General features: G+C 40.9%; 1 protein-coding gene across 3 annotated transcripts in view; it reads left to right on the plus strand.

Annotated features, from left to right (window-relative positions):
* Ptpn9 (protein tyrosine phosphatase non-receptor type 9) overlaps positions 1-20778 on the plus strand; it is an 80698-nt gene that overhangs the window by 43094 nt on the left and 16826 nt on the right. For all 3 annotated transcript variants that reach the window (XM_032909910.1, XM_032909911.1, XM_032909912.1), the window contains exons 3-8: positions 884-973; positions 1501-1625; positions 5438-5543; positions 10188-10298; positions 13007-13335; positions 20364-20457. In XM_032909910.1, the coding sequence (XP_032765801.1) occupies positions 884-973; positions 1501-1625; positions 5438-5543; positions 10188-10298; positions 13007-13335; positions 20364-20457 (855 nt within the window). The remainder of the gene's footprint in view (positions 1-883; positions 974-1500; positions 1626-5437; positions 5544-10187; positions 10299-13006; positions 13336-20363; positions 20458-20778) is intronic.

The raw sequence follows: 20778 nt of genomic DNA on the forward strand, positions 1-20778 counted from the left end.
GATCAAGCACGGGTGAAGTATGGCTTAGCTCTTAAAGGCTAGGTTTACAACCAAACGATATAAGAGAACAGTATGTTTAGATCCTCAGTGGTAGAAAGTAAAATTTAACTAAGCCAGAATATTGAGTTGGAGTCAAGGCATGGCAAGAGATGGAGAGCACAGATAAATAAGACCAGATCATTAAGGCTTCAGAAATCCATTCATGATATAGGCAATGTAATACATTTTCCATATTTGCATTTCGAGAAAGATTTTGACAGTGTAGTTTTGAAGAGTGTACCTCACCAATTATCTTGGAGCCAGAAAGATCAGTTTGAGGACTGTTGTACTTACTAGGAGAGATAATGGCAGTACTATTAAATACATAATGTCAGGGGAAATTGAGAAAAGTAGACAAATTTAGACTTCCAATGGGTAGGAGCTGCTTAAAATGGTGTGTGATAAAAATGAGTAAGGCGTCAGAGTTGGGACTTGTGTGTCAAGATCAGTGCAGGTAACATTAATTAATTTTGGAGACATTGAAGTAGGGTGGGCTTATGTAGAAAGAAGGTTATGGGTTTAGTTTACCCATGTCTTTGGGATACCCAAATAGACAGTTCCTATAAGCAACTGAAACCTGTGTGTGGGGTACAGGTATTTCTGAATGGCTAAACTAGAGCTGACTCTTGGGGGCATCAGAACAAATGGTCCTGAGAAGGTGGATGAGGACCGGAATTATGGTAACAGCTAGCTGCCCTGGAATGCTAAGGCATGGTACAATGGGATTCACAGTTCACTTAGTTGATTTTTCATGTCCCATCCCTGAGATTTGACAGCTACATGCAATTTTTCTGGATATGTCATATTTTCGTATTAATTCATCTCTTCATTGTTTCCTTTTTAGGAAACAAGACGGAAGGAAGGCATTGTGAAGCTGAAGCCTCATGAGGAGCCGCTCCGTTCTGAGATCCTCAGTGGGAAGTTCACCATCTTGGTGAGTCTGTAGAGCCGTCTCGTGCTTTGTTACAGCCTTTGGTAGCTGTTGCCTTATTTAGAGTTTTGTGCCTAGGTTCCTTATCAACACATTTTGCTACTAAATTGTTCTAATAATAATCGAGTTACTAATTAAAAGTATCAATTATTAATAATAGTTGAATAATTGAGCTATGGAGCAGTAGACTTAAAGGTTTTTCTTCATTGATCCATTAAAAAAGTTGTTGGTCAGCCTGTTGGGAAGAGTTAATAATGTATCAAAACACATTCTTACTTACTTAATGGAAACTCTCCACTAAATAGTGGTTCAAGGGAGTGCTGAGAGAGTCCGGCCTAGGGCGATCACAACACTGCTCCCTTTATGGAAAGAAGAATACACACAAATTAAGGAAGTTCTGTGGGTAGCTCTTCTCTTCATGTGTCAAATCTCTGTCCAGGATAATACATCTAAAACATTCCTGTGGTTTTTTTGTTTTGTTTTGTTTTTGATTTTTCATTTCTAAATATTTCCTGATTTATTTGCTTTAGAATGTTCGAGACCCAACTGGAGCCTCCATTGCCCTTTTCACTGCCAGGTTACACCATCCCCACAAGTCTGTCCAACATGTGGTACTCCAAGCCTTGTTTTACCTGCTAGACAGAGCTGTGGACAGGTAAGCAGTAACACTATTTAGTGGGTGTCTACCTCAGCTTAGGAAGGTGACAGTCTGAATTGATTAAACTCAGGCATGCTCTCACCATTGCCCCTAGGACACAACCTGGGCAGTCTGAGTAGAAACAACTCCTGTGTTTAAGAGTGTGGGTTTCTAATTAGGATGCTGTGTTCTCTTTGTTTGCATCCCTTCGCCTAGTTTAGGACTAACAAAAGCTGAGAGAGACAGTTCATAACAATTGTTGATACACTGAGAATGGTTTATTTGAAGGAGGAAAGGAAGTCTATTGAGTTTGTGTGTGTAGGGCTTCCACATGCTAAGGCATATTCACTACCAGTAGCTTATGTCTTAATCATTCCTTTATTTGCCCCTTTAACTTTGAGATGCTGTATGACTTAGTTACCCATACAAACTTAGTATTCTCCTGCCTCAGTATCTCAAACAGTAGAGATTACAGGCCCATGTCACCAGGCTTAGGCCATCTGTTAGTTTTGTTCATGTTAAACTCTCTGGGGGCTGGGTGGTGGATCATGTCTTTAATCCCACCACTTGGGAGGCAGAGGCCAGTGAATCTCTGAGTGAACCAGGGCTACACAGAGAAACCCTGTGCTGAAAACAGCAACAACAAAACCCAGCCAAAGCAAACAAAGAAAAACATTATGGGAGTTGGAGAAAGTACTCAGAAATTAAGAGCACTGGATGCTCTTTCAGAGAACCCAGGTTCAATTCAGCACCTACATGGTGGTTCATAGCCATCTGTAACTCTAGTCTTAGGAGATTCAGACCCTCTTCTAGCTTCCATGGGCATCAGGCATGTCTGCTGCTCACATATATACATGTAGGCAAATCATACACATAAAATAAAAACAATAAAGAAAAAAAACCTCAAAACCAACCCTCTGGGGTATACTGGGGTAGTTACTTGCCTAGCACATGTAAGAACCCAGGTTCTTTCTCTAGTGTGGAAAAACAAAAATAAAACAAGCCATGCCTAGTAGTACCTGCAGTCCTAGCACCCAGGAGTCAGAGGCAGGATTATCACCACAAATTTGAGGTTTCCCTAGCCTACATAATAAATTTCAGGCCAGCCAAGGCTACATAGAGAGAATCTGTCTTGATAAAAACTAAAGCAAACCAAACAAACCAATCTGGGAGCTGCAGTTATGTGGCTCAGTGGTGGAAATCTTGTCTATTGCCCTGTTTAATCCCCAGTGCTATAAGATAGATAGATGGATGGATGAATGGATGGATAGATAGATAGATTGATGGTGCCTGGCTAGCTAGCCCAGTGGGTTGGTGCACTCTTTTAATGCCAGCATTCTGGAGGCAGAGGCAAGTGGGTCTGTGTAAATTTGATGCCAGTGTGGTCTATGTAGTGAGATCCAGGCTATCTGAAACTATATGGTGATTACTTGCCTCAAAAGGGGGGAAGGGATTGGAGTACCAGGGAGATGGCCCAACAGTTATGAGTACTGGCTACTCTTTGAGAGAACTGGGTTTTTCATTCCCAGCACCTATGTGGTGGCTCACAACCATTGGCAGCTTCAGTTCCAGGGTATCCAATGTCCTTTCTAACTTCTGGTTACCAGACATGTGGTACACATACATGCATGCAGGCCAAATGCTCATATGTATAAGGAAAAATTAAAAGTAACAGTTGACTTGTTGTAATCTTAGTACTTAGGAGGTGGGGGAAGATCTGTGATTTTTAAAGCCAGCTTAAGCTGTGAGGAGAGACTCTGTTTCAGAAAAAGAACAAAAAACAAACAAAACCACAACAAAAAAACATGACACCTGACCACAGTCTATTGGGGTCAGACAAAATGGTACCTTAGACAATTAAGGTAGTAGGATCATGAATTTGAGGCTGACTTGAGCCACATATAAAATTTCAGAATGGACTTGGTTTTTGTTGTTTGTTTGGTTTGGATTGGTTTTTCAAGACAGAGTTTCTGTGTATACAGCCTTGGCTGTCTCGGAACTTGTTTTGTAGACCATGCTGGCCTTGAACTCAGCAGATCTCCCTGCATCTACCTCTAGTATGGGATTAAAGCTCGAACCATCACTTCCTGGCTTGTTTTGTTTGTTTTGAAATAGGGTTTCATATAGCTTACCTGGCCTAGAGTAAGCATATACAAATTGCCAGTAGTCTAGAGTCTTTCTGAAGTGGGGCTCTCTGAATATTACTGTGTACTGCCTTATTTGTTACTTCTGTAACATGTAGCTTCTGTGGTTGATGCTTAGTGGGAGCTGCATTTGAGTCTTGCACGTACTGTTATTCTGAAGATGGGACGTTGCTGAGGAATGAGGACCAGTAGTTTCAGTAGTCTTGAACTCCCTGTGTACCAGTCTGAAATGTCTCAGCCCTTCGGTCTTTAGGGCTGCACTTTGGAAACGCTCCTTTAGTTTAGGAGAGTGAAGGAAAACTACCTCTCTCAGAAAGTTCAGGAGAGAGGGAATGCTAACAGGGATGTTCACTTATCTATTACCTATCTTCTTCAAAGTGATCATAACCTATCTTGCTGCTTTGATTACCCTTTATGTACTTCCTTCCTTTGAAGCAAATGTGAAGCGAGGGCTGTGTTCTAAGCTTTTTGGTATCTCTCGCTGCATGTAGCTCAGGACTCAGGCTCAGTAGGCAGCAGTTGGCTCACTGTGATGCCTCATGTTATATACCAAGAAGCATCATAGATTTTATATAATTCCATGTGTGTTCAGAGGATGAGCAACTTCATATAGGATCATGGAACCTAGGTCTTTAAGCCCTGTAGTTTATTATCATTATACTTCTTCCCCTGTGTCACTGACTTGTTTTAGGCCGCTATCTTTGAGGAGAAAACCTGGTAATTCCTTAATTGGCCCTAGTTTAGCTTGCTGAGAAAATGGAAATTCTCTAGACCTAGATAATCTACTTGGTAATTATGCCTCTTTGACAGCTTCTTTAATCTTGAGGAATAATAATCTCTTGAGGTTATAAAAAAAAAGGAGTTAAGATTAATATTAATGCATTAGGGGCCAGTAGAAATATATTCTGCCAGAAAAACCTCTATGCATTTTATAACTAAAGTTTTTTTTTCCCTTTTCAGAAAGTTAATTCACTGAACCTGAAGTATACTAGATACACAAATTTTAAATGAATATACTTGAACTGGATTTTAAAGTATTTTCATATACACATAATTGACAAGAATTGGTATTTTAAAATGTTAACTCTTTGCCAGTGCTTCCCTCTTAGATTCTGTAGAAGTATGATGGTATGGGGGCTTACAGGAGGGAATGCAAAGATGAAGACACAACATGAAAACCTTGAGGGGGCCCATACCTAAAACCCTAGCACCAAAGCGAGTGTGTCAGGGGGATTACCCTGAGTTTGAAGCCAGCCTGGGTTTAATGCCAAGTGAGCACATAGGATGCATGAAACCCTCCAAGAAAAACCTAAAACAATAAGTGTAAGAACTTTCTATCTAGAATAGTACAATCAAGTACTTTATTTCTGGACTGGCAAGATGGCTCAGTATCTCAAAGCACAAGCTACATTAACCTGAGAACCTGAGCTGAATCCCTGGATTTCATGGTGGAAGGAAAGGACAGAGCTGACTCCTGAAAATTGTCTTCTGATTCCCACACTTGCTATGGCACGCACAAGTGAACACACACAAGTGAACACACACACACACACACACACACACACACACAATATGGATGATGATAATAATAATTCTAACAACCTTTTGAGTATGTAAGGACCTGGTTTACCTTTGAATGAAGCCTTTGTATTAAATTAAATGCTTTGTTTAATGATTGGTTTACAGTTTTGAAACTCAAAGGAATGGACTGGTGTTCATCTATGACATGTGTGGGTCTAATTATGCCAACTTTGAGCTAGATCTTGGCAAGAAAGTCTTAAACCTGCTGAAGGTAAGGTTGTAAAAGGGGAATCCTTTTACGTGTTCTTTTTTCTTTTATTCTTTGTTTTTTTTTTTTTTCTTTTTTTCTTTTTTTTTTTTTTTAAAGATTTATTTATTAATTATATATAAGTACACTGTAGCTGTCTTCAGATACACCGGAAGAGGGCATCGGATCTCCTTACAGGTGGTTGTTAGCCACCATGTGGTTGCTGGGAATTGAACTCATGACCTCTGGAAGAGCAGTCGGGTGCTCTTAACCGCTGAGCCATCTCTCCAGCCCTCTTTTATTCTTTGGGAAAATACTTTTTAGAAAAATATAAATTTCAGATCTTATGTTTGATTTTAAAGGTCACCTGTATATAAGAATATCTGTTTCCTTAGAACAAGAAGTGATCTTAAAAGTCACGTAGAATGATCTGAGATGGTGTAGTGGCTCACACAGTAATGCAGGCACTTGGGAGGCCAGGGCAAGAGGAATATCATGGGTGTGAGGTAGGTGGATTACATAGTAAGTTCTACTTCATCCTTGGCTACAAAGTAAGATTCAGACCAGCTTCAGCTACACAAGGAATGAGGTCCTTTTACAAAGCAACAACCATAAGACTAAAAAGGAAGTAATGAAGATGAAAAGCCATAGGCAAATTCTTAGACATAAAATATCCCTTTTCCTGAGCTTTGTAATTAATAAAGACCTACCTATGACAACTATGAAAAATGCCATCTAGCCAGTGACTTTCTGGATATGTGTCTGAATTCTGGATGAACTGTATTTTTTACTTCACTTTAGTGCATGTAAGTTCATTTGGTCTATTTATATTATGTAAAATTATGCACATACATAGATGTGTAAAAGTTCCATACATATCACTTCATAGTTCCTTATCTTCCTATATCTTAGGTCTAGTGACTTGTTTTATAAATTAATGTGTACATGTATGTGCATGCATGTGCTTGTACACTTGTATATATGGAGGCCAGCAGACAGCCATAGATGTCATTCTCAGGCACACCATCCACTTCTTGAAACATTGGTCTGTAGTTCACCAATTAGGGTAGATTGATTGGCTAACATGCCCTAGGGTTCCTTTTGTTTCTGCCTAACCCCCCGGGATTACAAATATATGTCACCACACTTAGCAATTTTTTATTAGTTCTAGGTATTAAATTCAAGTGCTTGTGCTTGTAAGGCAAGCATGTTACCAACTTAGCCATCTTCCCCAGCCATAAAGTTATGCTTTTTTCATATTTAAAAGTTAATCAGGGGGTTGGGGATTTAGCTCAGTGGTAGAGCGCTTGCCTAGCAAACGCAAGGCCCTGGGTTCGGTCCCCAGCTCCGAAAAAAAAAAAGGAAAAAAAAAAAAAGATAATCAGGTAGGCTAAGAATGTAGTTCAACTGGTACAATGCTTTGTAGCTTTCAGAGGGGCCTGCATTTGATTCAGAGTGCCTAGCATCAGGAGGATTAGAAACTCAAGACCTCCTTGGCTTACATAGCAAGTTCTATGACAGCATAGGTTACTTTTCTGTTGCTATGACAAAACACCATGACCAAGGCAATGTATGAGAGAAAGCATTTAACTGAGTTTATGGTTTCAGAGGGTTAGAGTCCATGTCGGTGAAGTAAAAGCATGGTGGTACTAACAGCTGGGAGCTGACATCCTAATCCACAAGCCGGAGGATAGAGCATCTGAATGGTACCGTCTTTTGTAGCCCTGATGCTTGCCTTCAGTGACTCCCCTTCTCTAACAATGCCATACTTCCCAGTCCTTCCCAAACAGTTCCACCAAATTGGGACTAAATATTCAAATATATGAGCTTGTGGGTCCATTTTTATTCAAATCATGTCTCAAACAACAAAAACCCTCTCACATTCTAAAAAATGTACTTTTTTAAAAAAATTATTTAATGTATGTGAGTACTCTAGCTGCATATATATCTACATGCCAGAAGAGGGCATCAGAACTCATTATAGATGGTTGCAAGCCACCCTGTAGTTGGTGGGACTTGAACTCAGGACCTTTGGAAGAGCATCTGGTGCTCTTAATTGTTGAGCCATCTCTCCAGCTCCTAAACCATGCTTTTTAATGTATAACTATTTAATATGACTAGGGAAGACTGAATGGCATAAGACAGATTGTGCAAGCCAGTTACGGTGGCACATGCCTCTAATTGTGGTCAAGACCACCATGGAATACATAATCAGATCCTTTGTCTCAGAAAACGAAAGTACAAATATACAGTATGAATGAACAAATGTTCAGGAACTGGGAGTGTAGGACATTGGCATTTGTGAGGTTTGTTGTCACGGGACTGTAATACCAGCACTTGAGAGGGTAAGGTAGGACTGTCAATAGTTTAGGACTACATAAGAGTACCAGACTAGTCCAGGACGACTGTAGACAAGACCCTGTCTTTAACTAAGGCAAAAAAAAAAAAAAAAGCATTTGGGCAGGTGTCCTAGCATGGGGTGAGAGGGGGCATACGGGGGGAGTAGAGCCAGGTGGATCTCGGTGAGTTTAAGGACAGCCTAGTCTATATAGCCAATGCCAGGCCAGTCAGAACAAGATAGTGAGATCCTTTCTTTAAAAAGAAAAAAAAAAGTCCTTTGTGTTGCTAGGATAGCATTTTAACCAGAAAACGAACTGGTTAAAGGGTATATATGTACATTTTAAAGAGTATGTAATGGGTGCTAGAGAGATGTTTTAGTGGTCAAGAATACTGACTGTTCTTCCAGAGAATCCACATGGCTGCTTACAACTGTCTGTAACTCCAGTTCCAGGGGATACAATACCCTCACACCAATGAACATAACATAACATAGCATAACATAACACAACACCAAAAGAATATATAATGGAAGATGCCTTCCTATAGACACTATCAATGAACAGGTTTTCCAAGACTGTATGAGATAACTTCTCTCTGCTTGGTCTTATTGTGAAACAGGGTCCCTGTATAGTATAGGCTCGTCTAGTGCTTGCTGTGTTGAACAGGCTTTACACCTCCCAAGTGCTAGTACAGTGTGTTTAAGTGGACTATGGTTGGTTCTCTTATCTTTTTCTGATGAAGATGATGCAGCGTAATGGTTTCTGCCATCCTCCACCCTATTGAAATAAAGCTATTTCTCCACATTGATTAGGACGTTAAAAGGGCTTTGAGTATTTGTCCTGAAATAAATTCTTGCATCTTTGAAAGAAAGGAAGAAAGTAGTTTTTAAGTCTGAATGAAGAAGAATTTTGCTGTGGATGTTGTATATTCTGTGTAGGGAGTGTTTGAAACTCCTCAAATTTAGCAGAACCAAGGCTGGGTGGGAAGAACAAAGGGTAGTAAGTGAAACTGAGACTAGTTTATTCAAAATAGAAAAAAAAGCTACAGTTGCCCTTTTTTAGTCAGTTGCTGGGGACTACTTATTAATTTACTTTGGATGTATGTATTCACGAGTGTGTAGGTACACATGTGTATACAAATAAGGCCAGGGATCAACTGTAGGTACCATTGTTAGGACCTGTCCACATTGTTTTTTAAGATGAGGTCTTTTCAAGGACTCAGGGCTCACTGACTAGGCTAGGCTGCTGGCCACTGAGTCTTAGGATCCATCTCTTTGTCTCACTTGTGCTGGTGACTTTATGTGCCTACTGGATATTGAACTCAGGTCCTCCATACTTGTGTGGTATGCACTTTACCGATTGAGCCATCCCTTCAGCCCCCTGATTCCTTATTACATGGTAACCCTGCCCTGAGGAAGGCTGGAGTGTTAAAAAGTGTAATGAAACCAAGTACTGTGGCTTAACAGTGATATGCTGCAATGTATCTCTTACATACTTTTGTCTTTATGTCTTCTATAAATAGGGTTATCTCTTTTTTCCCACTAAGAGTAGTCTATTTGCTTTTCTAAGACCTCATTTGTGCTTGTATATACTAGATCATGTGTATGTTTGTGTGTATGCATGCATACATGTATTTTATTGTGTTGGATATCAAACCTAGGTATTGTACATGATAAACACACAGTATCACTGAGTTACACCTCTGACCCAGATTTATATATTGGTTGAATAAATGAACAAATGGAGAAAAGATTAAGGTAGGCAATTTTTTATTTACACACACACACACACACACACACACACACTGAACTAGATGAAGATTATAAAGTAAAATGTTTATCCTCAACTTATTAGAAATCCAGGTTTTAGTAAGCTGAATTTTTGTAGGCTGTAAATATGGGTGCTGTTGTATGATATGTGCAGTAGAAAGAGAAACATCGGGGTCACGAGATGACTCAGTGAGTATGCCACGAGAGTCTGGTAACTTATGTGCAATTCCCAGAATCCATATAAAGGCAAAAGGAGGAAACTGATCTTCGTGTGCACACTGTGGCACATATCACCTCACTCACCAATAATAATAAAAAAATAGAGTGACTTCTTATCCGTAAAGTATATGACTAACATGAACTTAACATCATTACTTTTAAAGGTAGATCAACTTCTAATTTCTTCATTTATTTTAATCACTTTCAACTTACCTATTTCTGAATTAAGCTGTCAGGTCTCTCTTGCCTGTGCATGAGGCAGAGTGGCAAGAACCCATACTTTGGGCCTGAACAGTTTCAGCTATGTCCGGGCTTCAACTCCTCACCCATTTTCTCCACAGGGAGCATTTCCAGCTCGACTGAAGAAGGTGCTGATTGTAGGAGCACCCATATGGTTCCGAGTGCCCTATTCTATCATCAGCCTGCTTTTGAAGGATAAAGTCCGGGAGAGGGTAAGGCAAGCTAGTCTTTTCTTATTGGAGCTAGATAATACATTCTGGTCTCTGCTGGTGAACTCTTGCCAGTTAATTTTCTGCCTTCAAAGAATCCTCTGGACTTGTCTCTCAGAGTGGTGTCCCTTCCTTTACTGTACCCACTCCTTCTCTACTCATCAGTCTGCCACATTATGAGTCCACTGTCAACACACTTGTGGGTAGGAAAAGGCCACAATTTATCTGACTCTTTTTCACAACACCATGAGTACAATAGTACTGAACCAATGTTTCCCGGAAGTATTTTAAGGATTGTAGATTCCCAAAGTTTAACTTAGTGCTACATAAAGCACTATTAATACTTAATAGTATTTAAAGGCTGGGGTGTAACTCAGTATCAAAGTGCATACTCAGCATGCCCAAGGGACTAGGTATAGTCCCCAACACCCCACACTAAAACGAGAACCAAAATCAGCACTCAATATAACTACATTAGCTCAACTGTTACTCGGATTTGTCTGGGGCTAAGTAAGTAACTCAGTAGTAGAGTATTTGTCTAGCTTCTAAAAGGCCCCTGGAGATGATTCCAGCATATTTACAAAAAAAGAAAAGAAAAAGAAAAATAAGGGGGGGAGAGAGGGGGAACAAGAGAGAGAGAGAGAGCGCGCAAGAGAGAGAGAGTGAGAGAGATTGTGCACGCTCAAGAAAGTCAAACTGGTTTATTTACTGGAAAGAACTGTTAAGTCCCTGTGAGTGACCTTCAGGGTGGTGGGGAAAATCTCTTTCTAGTTTTATTCTTTGAGACAGGGTTTCATTCTATAGCTGAGGCCAGTCTGCAGCTCACTGTGTGGTAGCCCAGTAGGCATCACATTCATGGTAGTCTTTAGCCTCAGCCTTTCAAGTACTGGGTGAGACTGGAGTGAACCACCATGCGTATCTCTGGGCATTGTTTTTTCTTAAAACAGTTTTTTATTGCTTCTAATTTAAAAAATGACCATATTCACTCTATTTCTCTAATTAATAATCTCTTGAGTTTTTAACATCTGAAAGATTGTTGTCTTAGTCGGTGATGATAGCATTTGAAAGGAATGACGTCCAGACAGTGGTGTGTAGCATGACAGTGTGTACATCCTTATTGTCTTGGCATTTGGGAGGTGCTGGCAGGAGAATCTGGAGATTCAAGGCCATTCTTAGCTACACAATGAATTTGAAGCCAGTATGAACAAATGAGATCTTGTCTCAAAAAATAATAAGATAAAATAATAGAAATAATAAGGATTAGGTTTGCATTGTCAGATTTTTGTTTGTTTGTTTTGTTTTTCAAGACAGTGTTTTTCACTCAATGGTTAAGAGCACATACCCACGTTGTGTAATAGCCCTGGCTGTCCTCGAAGACTAGGCATTGTAGACCACGCTGACCTCTAACTCAAAGAAATCTGCCTGCCTCTGCCTCCAGAGTACTGAGATCAAAATCATGCACCACCACGCCTGGGCTGCATTGTCAGATTTTTATGGTAATTAAATGATAAAGTACAATTACTAGTGCAATTTGTAACTGTGCAAATTGTACTAGTGCAACTTTGTACTGAGGTCAGAGTAGAGAAAATAAGGATATTTGATGCTAAAGAAGCTTCTTGGAAAGAGAGTGGCGTTTTAAGAAGTTGAGGGTGGTCAGAAAGGGGCCTCAGTGGTCAAGAGCACTTACCCAAGTTGGGTTCCCAGTATAGCTATAGTTCTAGGGATCCTGTGCCCACCTCTGGCCTCTCATTATCTGAATGTGGTATACACTCATATATTCTCTCTCTCTCTCTCTCTCTCTCTCTCTCTCTCTCTCTCTCTCTCTCACACACACACACACACACACACACACACACACACACACACACATTTAAAAAAATAAACAAGAGGCACCAGCAAGGGGATTAATCTTGTACTTGTAGGAATGGCACTCCTTTCCCATAGAGATCTTAAGGAGAAGTAACTAGACCATCGTGGCCTAGCATGGCTATATTTAAGTATGTAACAGAATCAAATACAATTACTTATTTAATGTTTTTCCTAGGTTGTCTTTCTTTCATAGAATTCTGTCTTTGAGGAATCCAAACAAAGCTGTGAGTGAAATCTAAGCTGAGAGACTTAGAATAGATGGAGTCAGTATGAGAGTGACAAAAGTTGTCACCACCTGTGCGTCCTTAGCTTCCAGCAAGACAGTGCTGCAGAGGCAGTCAACAGTGTGAAGCTGCTCTTGCTCCTCCCTTCCTGCTCCCGCTCTGTCCCCTCACCCCTTCCCCTTCTTACCCAGCCCCTTCCTCTCTCTCCATGTGCTCATGGCTGGCTTCCCCTCTTCTCTTCTCCCCACCTCCCCTCTCTACTATCCCCTCAACTCCCCTGCCCATGCCCTGAAAAAACTCTTCTATACTAAAAAACAAACAAACAACAGTGTGAAGCCTTTGCTCACTATCCCTTTGTGTCAGAAGAGAAATAACTTAGATCCTAATTCCAGGAGTGGATTTCATCGACATTCTGGAGATTAGAATTTAGCTATCTGAGAAATTAATAGGATTTTAACCAGAAGCTGACAAAATTCAGTCTGCCTCTTTTCAAACACAGTGTTTCAAGCAAATCTCATCTGATTTTCAAACCTGGTAGAAGCACATTTGTTTTTATCTTGTTCGTATCCTTGCTCACCCACAGCCCCAGTACTCAACGTTGTTCTTTCTTTCTTGCAGATTCAGATATTAAAGACATCTGAAGTTACCCAGCACCTGCCGAGGGAATGCCTTCCTGAAAATCTGGGTGGGTACATCAAAATTGACCTCGCCACTTGGAATTTCCAGTTCCTGCCCCAAGTGAACGGCCATCCAGATCCCTTCGATGAGATCATCCTGTTTTCCCTACCTCCTGCCTTAGACTGGGACTCAGTACATGTTCCAGGTCCTCATGCCATGACCATCCAAGAGTTGGTAGACTATGTTAACACCAGGCAAAAGCAGGGCATCTATGAGGAGTATGAAGACATTCGTCGTGAGAACCCTGTTGGCACTTTCCACTGTTCCATGTAAGTAGTAAGTAGGAGAGGTTTGGGTCACAATCCGTTACCCAGGTTTTTCTGGCAAGTGATGACTGCAGCTGCTTCAATACCTCAGTTCCTTTCTAGAGGTTTCCCTTGTTAAGAAGCTTCTCAAAAAGGCAGAACATGGTAATGCATTCCTTTAATCCCAGGCCTCAGAAGGCAGATGAAAGTGAATCTCTGAGTTAGAAGTGAGCCTGGTCTACATAGTGAGCTCCAGGCCAGTAGGGGCAACAATCCATAAATGATTAGGCTTCGGGAAAGATGGTTAATGGGCAGTGGCACTTGCTCTGTATGAGGATCTCAGTCTAAATCTCCAGCACCTATATAACAAGCCAGGCCTGGCTGCACGTGTATGTAACTCCACCATTCTGGGACAGGTATAGATGGGTCCTGAGACGTAATAAGGTGACAACAAATGAGGGCGCTCGATGTGCTGCTTTGCTTCTGCACATACATTGGTATGCGCATTTCCACACTCAGGTGTACACAGTCTGTACCACTAGCACACCCCAAACCCCCACAGTCCTGTTAGTACTTTCATCTACAGGGATCTCCTACTTTGGGCCTGGGCCTGTTACTGATGTCTTATGCTTTGAAATTTCTGGTGGTCTTTGAGTACCAATAGGGAAACTTTGTAATGATGTGTGTGTGTGTGTGTGTGTGTGTGTGTGTCCTTCCTTCCTACCTTTTTTTTTTTTTTTCCTATGCCCCGGGCTGGTCTGAAACTCACTTTGTAGACCAGACTGGCCTTGAACTCACAGAGATCCTCCTGTCTCTGCCTCTGGAGTGCTGGTATTATTATAGGCATGAACCAATATAAGCTTGGATATTTTATTGAGATGCAAGTGCTGTTTTAAAAAGTCCCAAAGTGTAATAAAATGCTAGATAATGTCAGGAGGAGTAGTGTGTATTTAAAAGGATTCTGTAACAGGAACAGAGAAGAGTTGTTTCTTAGGAATTTAACCTACTACAGAATCATCTGGTTGGCTCATCACTGATGCACAGTGACTTGATGCCTGTGGTTTCAGCATAGAGTATTTCTGTCCCTTTTGTTATGTTTGTGTATATTTGTATCTGTACATTTTTGGGGCCAAAATTTGATATTGGCTGTTCTTTCCAGGTGTTCTCAACCCTGTCAGTCAGTGTGTCTGCCTGCCTCTCTGTGTCTTCGAGTTTTTCCCTTTTATCTGAGACAATATCCTACTATGTAGCCTTGGCTAACCTATAATTCACCAAAACAGGCTGCCCTCGTAGAGACCCTCAGCCTCTCTAGTGCTGCCCTTAAAGGTGCACATTACCCCACTTATCTAGTCTTAACCATGCTTAATTTTTTAAATATATTTTATTATATTTTATGTGTATGAGTGTTTTGCCTGAGTGTGTGTCTGCATCACATGCAGATAGTGCTCAGAGTGGCAAGAAGAGGGCATCGGATCCCTGGGCTAGGGTTCAGACGAATGTGAGCCACCATGTGAGTACTGTTTGACTTTGGATTCTGGAAAAGCAACTAGTGTTCTTAGCCCTCTCTTTCTAGCCCCCTTACAACATTGTCATTGGCTGTTTTTCTCCTACTAGTGAGCTTTGTCTGTTATGAATTAAACATACTCTCAGTGGGCTCTTAGTTTAAATTCCAAGTTAGCTAGAAGTCCCTTCTGTTTTTTTCATTCACTCCATACCTTAGTTTTTCTGAAATATGTGGCTAGAATATGTGTAATACATGGCTGTTGAATGTTCTAGGAATCCATGATTCTCTGAATGCCCTTTCATTCAGAGTTCTTGTTCAGGTTAGTCATGGTCTGAAGAAAATGCCAAAGAACGTGGGGAATAATGAGTTAGTAAACTGAGGAGAGGCCTGTGGTAGGAGAGAGCTGACTCATGCAAGTTGTCCTCTGACTTGCACACATGCACACAATGCACTGTGGCAGGTGTGCATCCTCTCTTTCTCCCCCAACCCTACTGCAATATCAATAATAGATAAAAATAAATGTACAAGAATGAAAAAGAGAAGCTAGGGCTGTTTCATGGTTGGGCTCTGTCTGGAATTGATGAGGTACTGGGCTTGAAGAGGAAAGAAAGAGAAAGCAGGGCATATATTAAGAGGGGAGAGGCTCTCTCTCTTCTTTTTTAAAAGTCAAATAAAATTAAAACCCATAATTGGTGGGAGGCTCCTCCCCCAAAAAAGAGGGGAGAGCCAGGCAGTTGTGGCTTATGCCTTTAACCCCAGCATTAAGGTGGCAGAGGTAGGAGGATCTCTGAGAGTTGAAGGCTAGCCTGATCTACAAAGCTAGTTCCAGAATGGTAGTGCTGTTACATAGAGACTCTCTATCTTAAAAAACAAATAAAACAAAACCAAAAAAGAGAAGGAAAAACTATTCTCTCTAACTTCTTTTCCTTTTCATGTGCTGAAGATCTTTGTATGTATTAAATCTGCTTCCAACTGGGTTCGGTCCCCAGCTCCGAAAAAAAGAAAAGGAAAAAAAAAAAAAATCTGCTTCCAAGGCAGAACAGTTTTTCCCTAACTGTCCTTGAACATACTTTGTATCTTAGGCTAGGTGAAATGATGTTCACCCGTCTCAATCTCTTAAGTGCTGAACCACTCTTCAAAACTACCATGTACAACTTCCCCCCATAGCCACTCTCACCCACTCCCTACACCTTCCCTTCCTATCTCATAGGGTCTCATAAAGCCCAGCGCGCCACATAAAACTTGCTATGTAGACGGGGGGATGACTTTGAACTTCTGATATTTGTACTTCTGCCTCCTGTGTGATGGAATTGCAGGTATGCACCACTATCTTTAGTTTCCTCAGTAGGAATTAAGGAAATAACTTGGGAGCAAGAAATAATACACTTTTAGGGGCTTTAAGATTTTGAAGTAGGCGCTCCTGTAGTTACTCACTGCCTCAAGTAATTGTCTTGAAAGATTGAGGTTGTCTGCTTGTACTATTAGAATCTGCTGTTGTTTTAGAATTGAGTGTGGGGAGAGGACTTTACAGTTTTGCCTTTTTATTGAACTATGGAGCCCTTGCTTGAGGATCTAGAACCATAAACCTTACTAGCTCCTGGCCTTCCCTTCTTCAGCCAGACTGCCTACAGAGAACAAACTGTATCTCTCTTGGAATTCTGGATTGTGAATTAAATATAGATAGAGTTCAAATTGTCCAAAATTCCCCTAGATTTTTTTATTTTTTATTTTTTTGTTTTTAAAGACAATATAGTCAAATCAAATGTGGTGGTTCATCTCTTTAATCCTAGCACTCAGGACGCAGAGGCAAGCGGATCTCCGTGAGTTTGAGGCTATCTTGGTCTACAAAGTGAGTTCCAAGACAGCCAGAGTTGCTATACATAGAAACTCTGTCTTGGAATATACCTTACCCTCTCCCCCTCAAAAAAAGGAAAATAAACAAATAAACAAAACCACAAACAAACAAACAAACAAATCACACTGTAGTTGTCTGATTGAGAAAACCTTCCATAGGCTAATATTCAAGGCCTTAGTGCCTGCTTTGTGGAACCAGTGGGGAAGGTTAGGAGGTGTGGCCTTATTTGTGGAGGCGTGTCATTCGGGATTGGCTTTGAAGTTCAAAAGACTGTTACATTTCTAGTCTGTCTCTTTGCTTTGTACTTGCTATCGAGATGTGAGCTCTCAGCTATTTTACCTCTGTACTTTTGTTCCATCATTGACTCTAATCCTCTGAAAACATAAGCTCAACTAATTAAACTTTCTTTTATAAGTCGTCTTAGTCATGATATTTTATTACCAAATAGAAAAGTAACTAAGACAGACAGGTTCTCTACATAGTTCTAGCTCTTAGAATTCACTTGTAGACCAGGCTGGCTGAACTCATAAAGATCTGCCTGCATCTGTCTCCTGAGTGCTAGGATTAAAGGTGTGTGCCATCATGCCCAGCTTTTGATAGAATTTTGGAAAAGGGGAAATAATGTGTTAGTAACTGTGGAGAGACAATTTTCTCCGTGTGTGTGTGTGTGTGTGATTTCTCTGTGAGAAATGTGTGTGTGTGTGTGTGTGTGTGTGTGTGTGTGTGTTTGGTTACATATTATATATACAATATTATATATTATTGTCTTAGTTAGGCTTTTACTGATTTGAACAGGCACCATAACCAAGACAACTCTTATAAGGACAACATTTAATTGGGGCTGACTTACAGGTTTAGCGGTTCAGTCCATTATCATCAAGGCAGGAACATGGCAGCATCGAAGCAGGCAAGGTGCAGGAGGAGCTGAGAGTTCTACATCTTTATCAGAAGGCTGCTAGCAGAATACTGACTTACAGGTAGCTAGGATATATAACCCTTACCCACAGTGACACACCTACTCCAACAAGGCCACAATTTCTAGCATATACAAATATCACACTTAAAAATATATGTAATATTAATTTTTTGAGATTTTATTTATTTTTATTGTATGTATATATACTTACTTTTGCCTGTATATGTTTGACTACCATGTGTATTTAGTGCCCTTGGGTGCCAGAAGAGGGCAATGGAGCCTCAAGGACTGGAGTCACAGCTGGTTTTAAGCAGTCAAATGGGTGTTAGAAATCCAGCCTGGGTCCTCTTGAAGAGCAGGCTGTGAGTGCTCTTAATCACTGAACCATCTCTCCATCCCCTTACTGTCCTTTCATTGGTATACCTGGCTTTTTTTTTTTTTTTTTTTTTTTTTTTGGAGCTGGGGACCGAACCCAGGGCCTTGCGCTCGCTAGGCAAGCGCTCTTCCGCTGAGCTAAATCCCCAACCCCTATACCTGGCTTTTAACACCTCCCTCTGCCCCGTCTGCTGGCTGGCTGGCTGGCTGGCTGGCTGGCTGGCTCTGTCTCATCCTCTCTTTTTGATTTGAGACAGGTCTTGTTTATTTGTTTTTTGAGACAGGGTTTCTCTGTGTGTGGGTGTGTAGCCCTGGCTGTCCTGGAACTTGTGAACTTGCTCTGTAGACCAGGCTGGCCTCGAATTCATAGAGATCTGCCTGCCTCTGCCTCCTGAGTACTGAGATTAAATGTGTGTGCCACCATCGCCTGGCTACATTTTTTTTTTTAAGTTATAAAGAAAAACAAAAAGTCAAAATTTATACATGGAGAGTGATTTATACAAGTATTTTTTTTCTTTTTTTCTTTTTTTTTCGGAGCTGGGGACCGAACCCAGGGCCACTGAGCTAAATCCCCAACCCCTATACAAGTATTTATAAGTGATACTTTATAAATACTAAAACCTTTGCTTCACAAGAAGCTTTGTTAAAAAGATGAAAAGGTGCCTGGAGTGGTGGTGCATGCCTTTAATCCCAGCACTTGAGCAGCTGAGGCAGGCAGATCTCTGTGAGTTCAAGGTCAACCTGGTCTACAGAGTGAGTTCCAGGACAGTCAGGGCTACACAGAGAAAGCCTGTCTTGAAAAACGGAATAGAAAAAAAGGATGAAAAGGCAAATTTTATTTTTATTTATGAGTGTATGTGTGTCTCTCTGTGTGTATGTTATGTTTACAGACTTCACAGAAGTATTAGAGCTTCCTAGAGTTGGAATTACAGGCAGTTCTAAGTGTTCTTAACTTTATCAAGCTTTCTTTCCAGCCTCAAAGGAGAGTTTTTAAGATGTAGAAAAGAGGGGGCTGGAGAGATGGCTCAGCGGTTAAGAGAACTGCCTGCTCTTTCAGAGGTCCTGAGTTCACTTCCCAGCAACCACATGGTGGCTCACGACCATCTGTAATGAGATCTGATGCCCTCTTCTGGTGTGTCTGAAGACAGTGACAGTGTGCTCACACATATAAAATAAGTAAATTAAAAAAAGAAAAAAGATGTAGAAAAGTGGCTCAAGCATAACCCCAATCCTGGGGAGGCTGCAGGAGAATGGCCAAGAGTTTGAGGATGACCCGAGCTATGGTGTGAGAGCCTGTCTCAGAACAGCAAACTAGACACCAGCCAGTGGTATGGCTTTGTGCATAAATGTCTTGCTGCTAGCCAGGGGAGTTTGATCCTTGGAACTCATTTAGTAGAAGGAGAGAACTACTGCAATTTCTGAGTCTCCGACTTCTACATCTACCTCTGACACATCAAGTAAATAAATGAAAATGTAAATAAAAAAGATGAAGTAAAAAATATATGTAGAAAAGTCCAAGGGCTGGAGAGACGGCTCATTGGTTAAGAGCACTGATTGCTCTTCCAGAGGTCCTGTGTTCAATTCCCAGCAACCACATGGTGGCTCACAACCATCTGTAATAGGATCTGATGCCCTCTTCTGGTGTGTCTGAAGACAGCTACAGTGTACTCCTATAAATAAATCAAAAGAAAAGAAAATCCAAAGTATAAAAATCTCCAGGTCCTATCATCAGAACAATACTTGGTACTGTTTTGTGGTGTTTGTTTCTCTTCATTATGTATAAGAATTCATTATGGAGCTGAAATAGCTCCCACCCTTACCCCCAGTTCTCTCTTCTTTCAAACAGATACACAAATCGGTCCTAGAATGAAGACTGTCCAGCCATTTTGCTCATACTGTTATGTATACATATGTGCCCACGGTACAGAATACTGTTGAGACAGGGTCTCAAACTCTATATGTAGTAAGTTTGACGTTGAACTTCTGGTCCTCCTGGTTCTACCACCCGAGGGCTGGCCTTTTAGGCATGTACCACTACATCCAGCTTATGCAGTAACTGAAGAGCCAGCTCAGTGCTTTGTGCATGTTAAGCATGCACTATGGCTCTGAAAATTTTCTATTTAGATGTATTATTGATTAAAAACTAAAACCAAGACCATCCACAAATAATAATATTTATATTGCTGGAGGGGGTGTGGCTCAGTTGGAATAGTTCAAAGTAGAAGCAACAAGGGTTATGCAAGTACTCTTCCACTGAGGTTCAGCCCCCCCATCGCTTATCTTTAGAGAAGGGATCTTGTTTAGTCCTGGCTGTCCTGAAGTTCTGCATGTAGCTTAGAATGATCTTGAACTCCTGATCCTCACACTTCCCCTTGTTTTAATTTGCCTCTTACTTTCTTCAGGTCTCCAGGAAACCTAGAGAAAAACAGATATGGAGATGTACCCTGCCTGGACCAAACACGTGTGAAGCTGACAAAACGAAGTGGTCACACTCAGGTAGATAGATTAATGCTGTATTTTTCTCAGCACCATGGGAATTAAGACTCTTTCAAGGTGAAACTTAGTATTGTGCTGCAGGTGGATGAAATGGACTCGACACCAGAGAGATGACATTTGAGTTATGATTTTGATGTATTCTGTTGCTGGAGACAGTCCTTAAATACCCATGTCGCCATACCAAAGAGAATAAGTCGATTTTGTTGTGGATGCTGACAGGCTGGTATATTATGTGGGTTTTTGTTGTTGTTTGTTTGCTTTTTTTTTTTTCATTTTAATGCTGGATCTCACTATATAGTCTTGCCTGGCCTGGGACTTGCA

The sequence above is a fragment of the Rattus rattus genome, chromosome 8, assembly GCF_011064425.1.
Source record: "Rattus rattus isolate New Zealand chromosome 8, Rrattus_CSIRO_v1, whole genome shotgun sequence".
Taxonomy (NCBI): domain Eukaryota; kingdom Metazoa; phylum Chordata; class Mammalia; order Rodentia; family Muridae; genus Rattus; species Rattus rattus.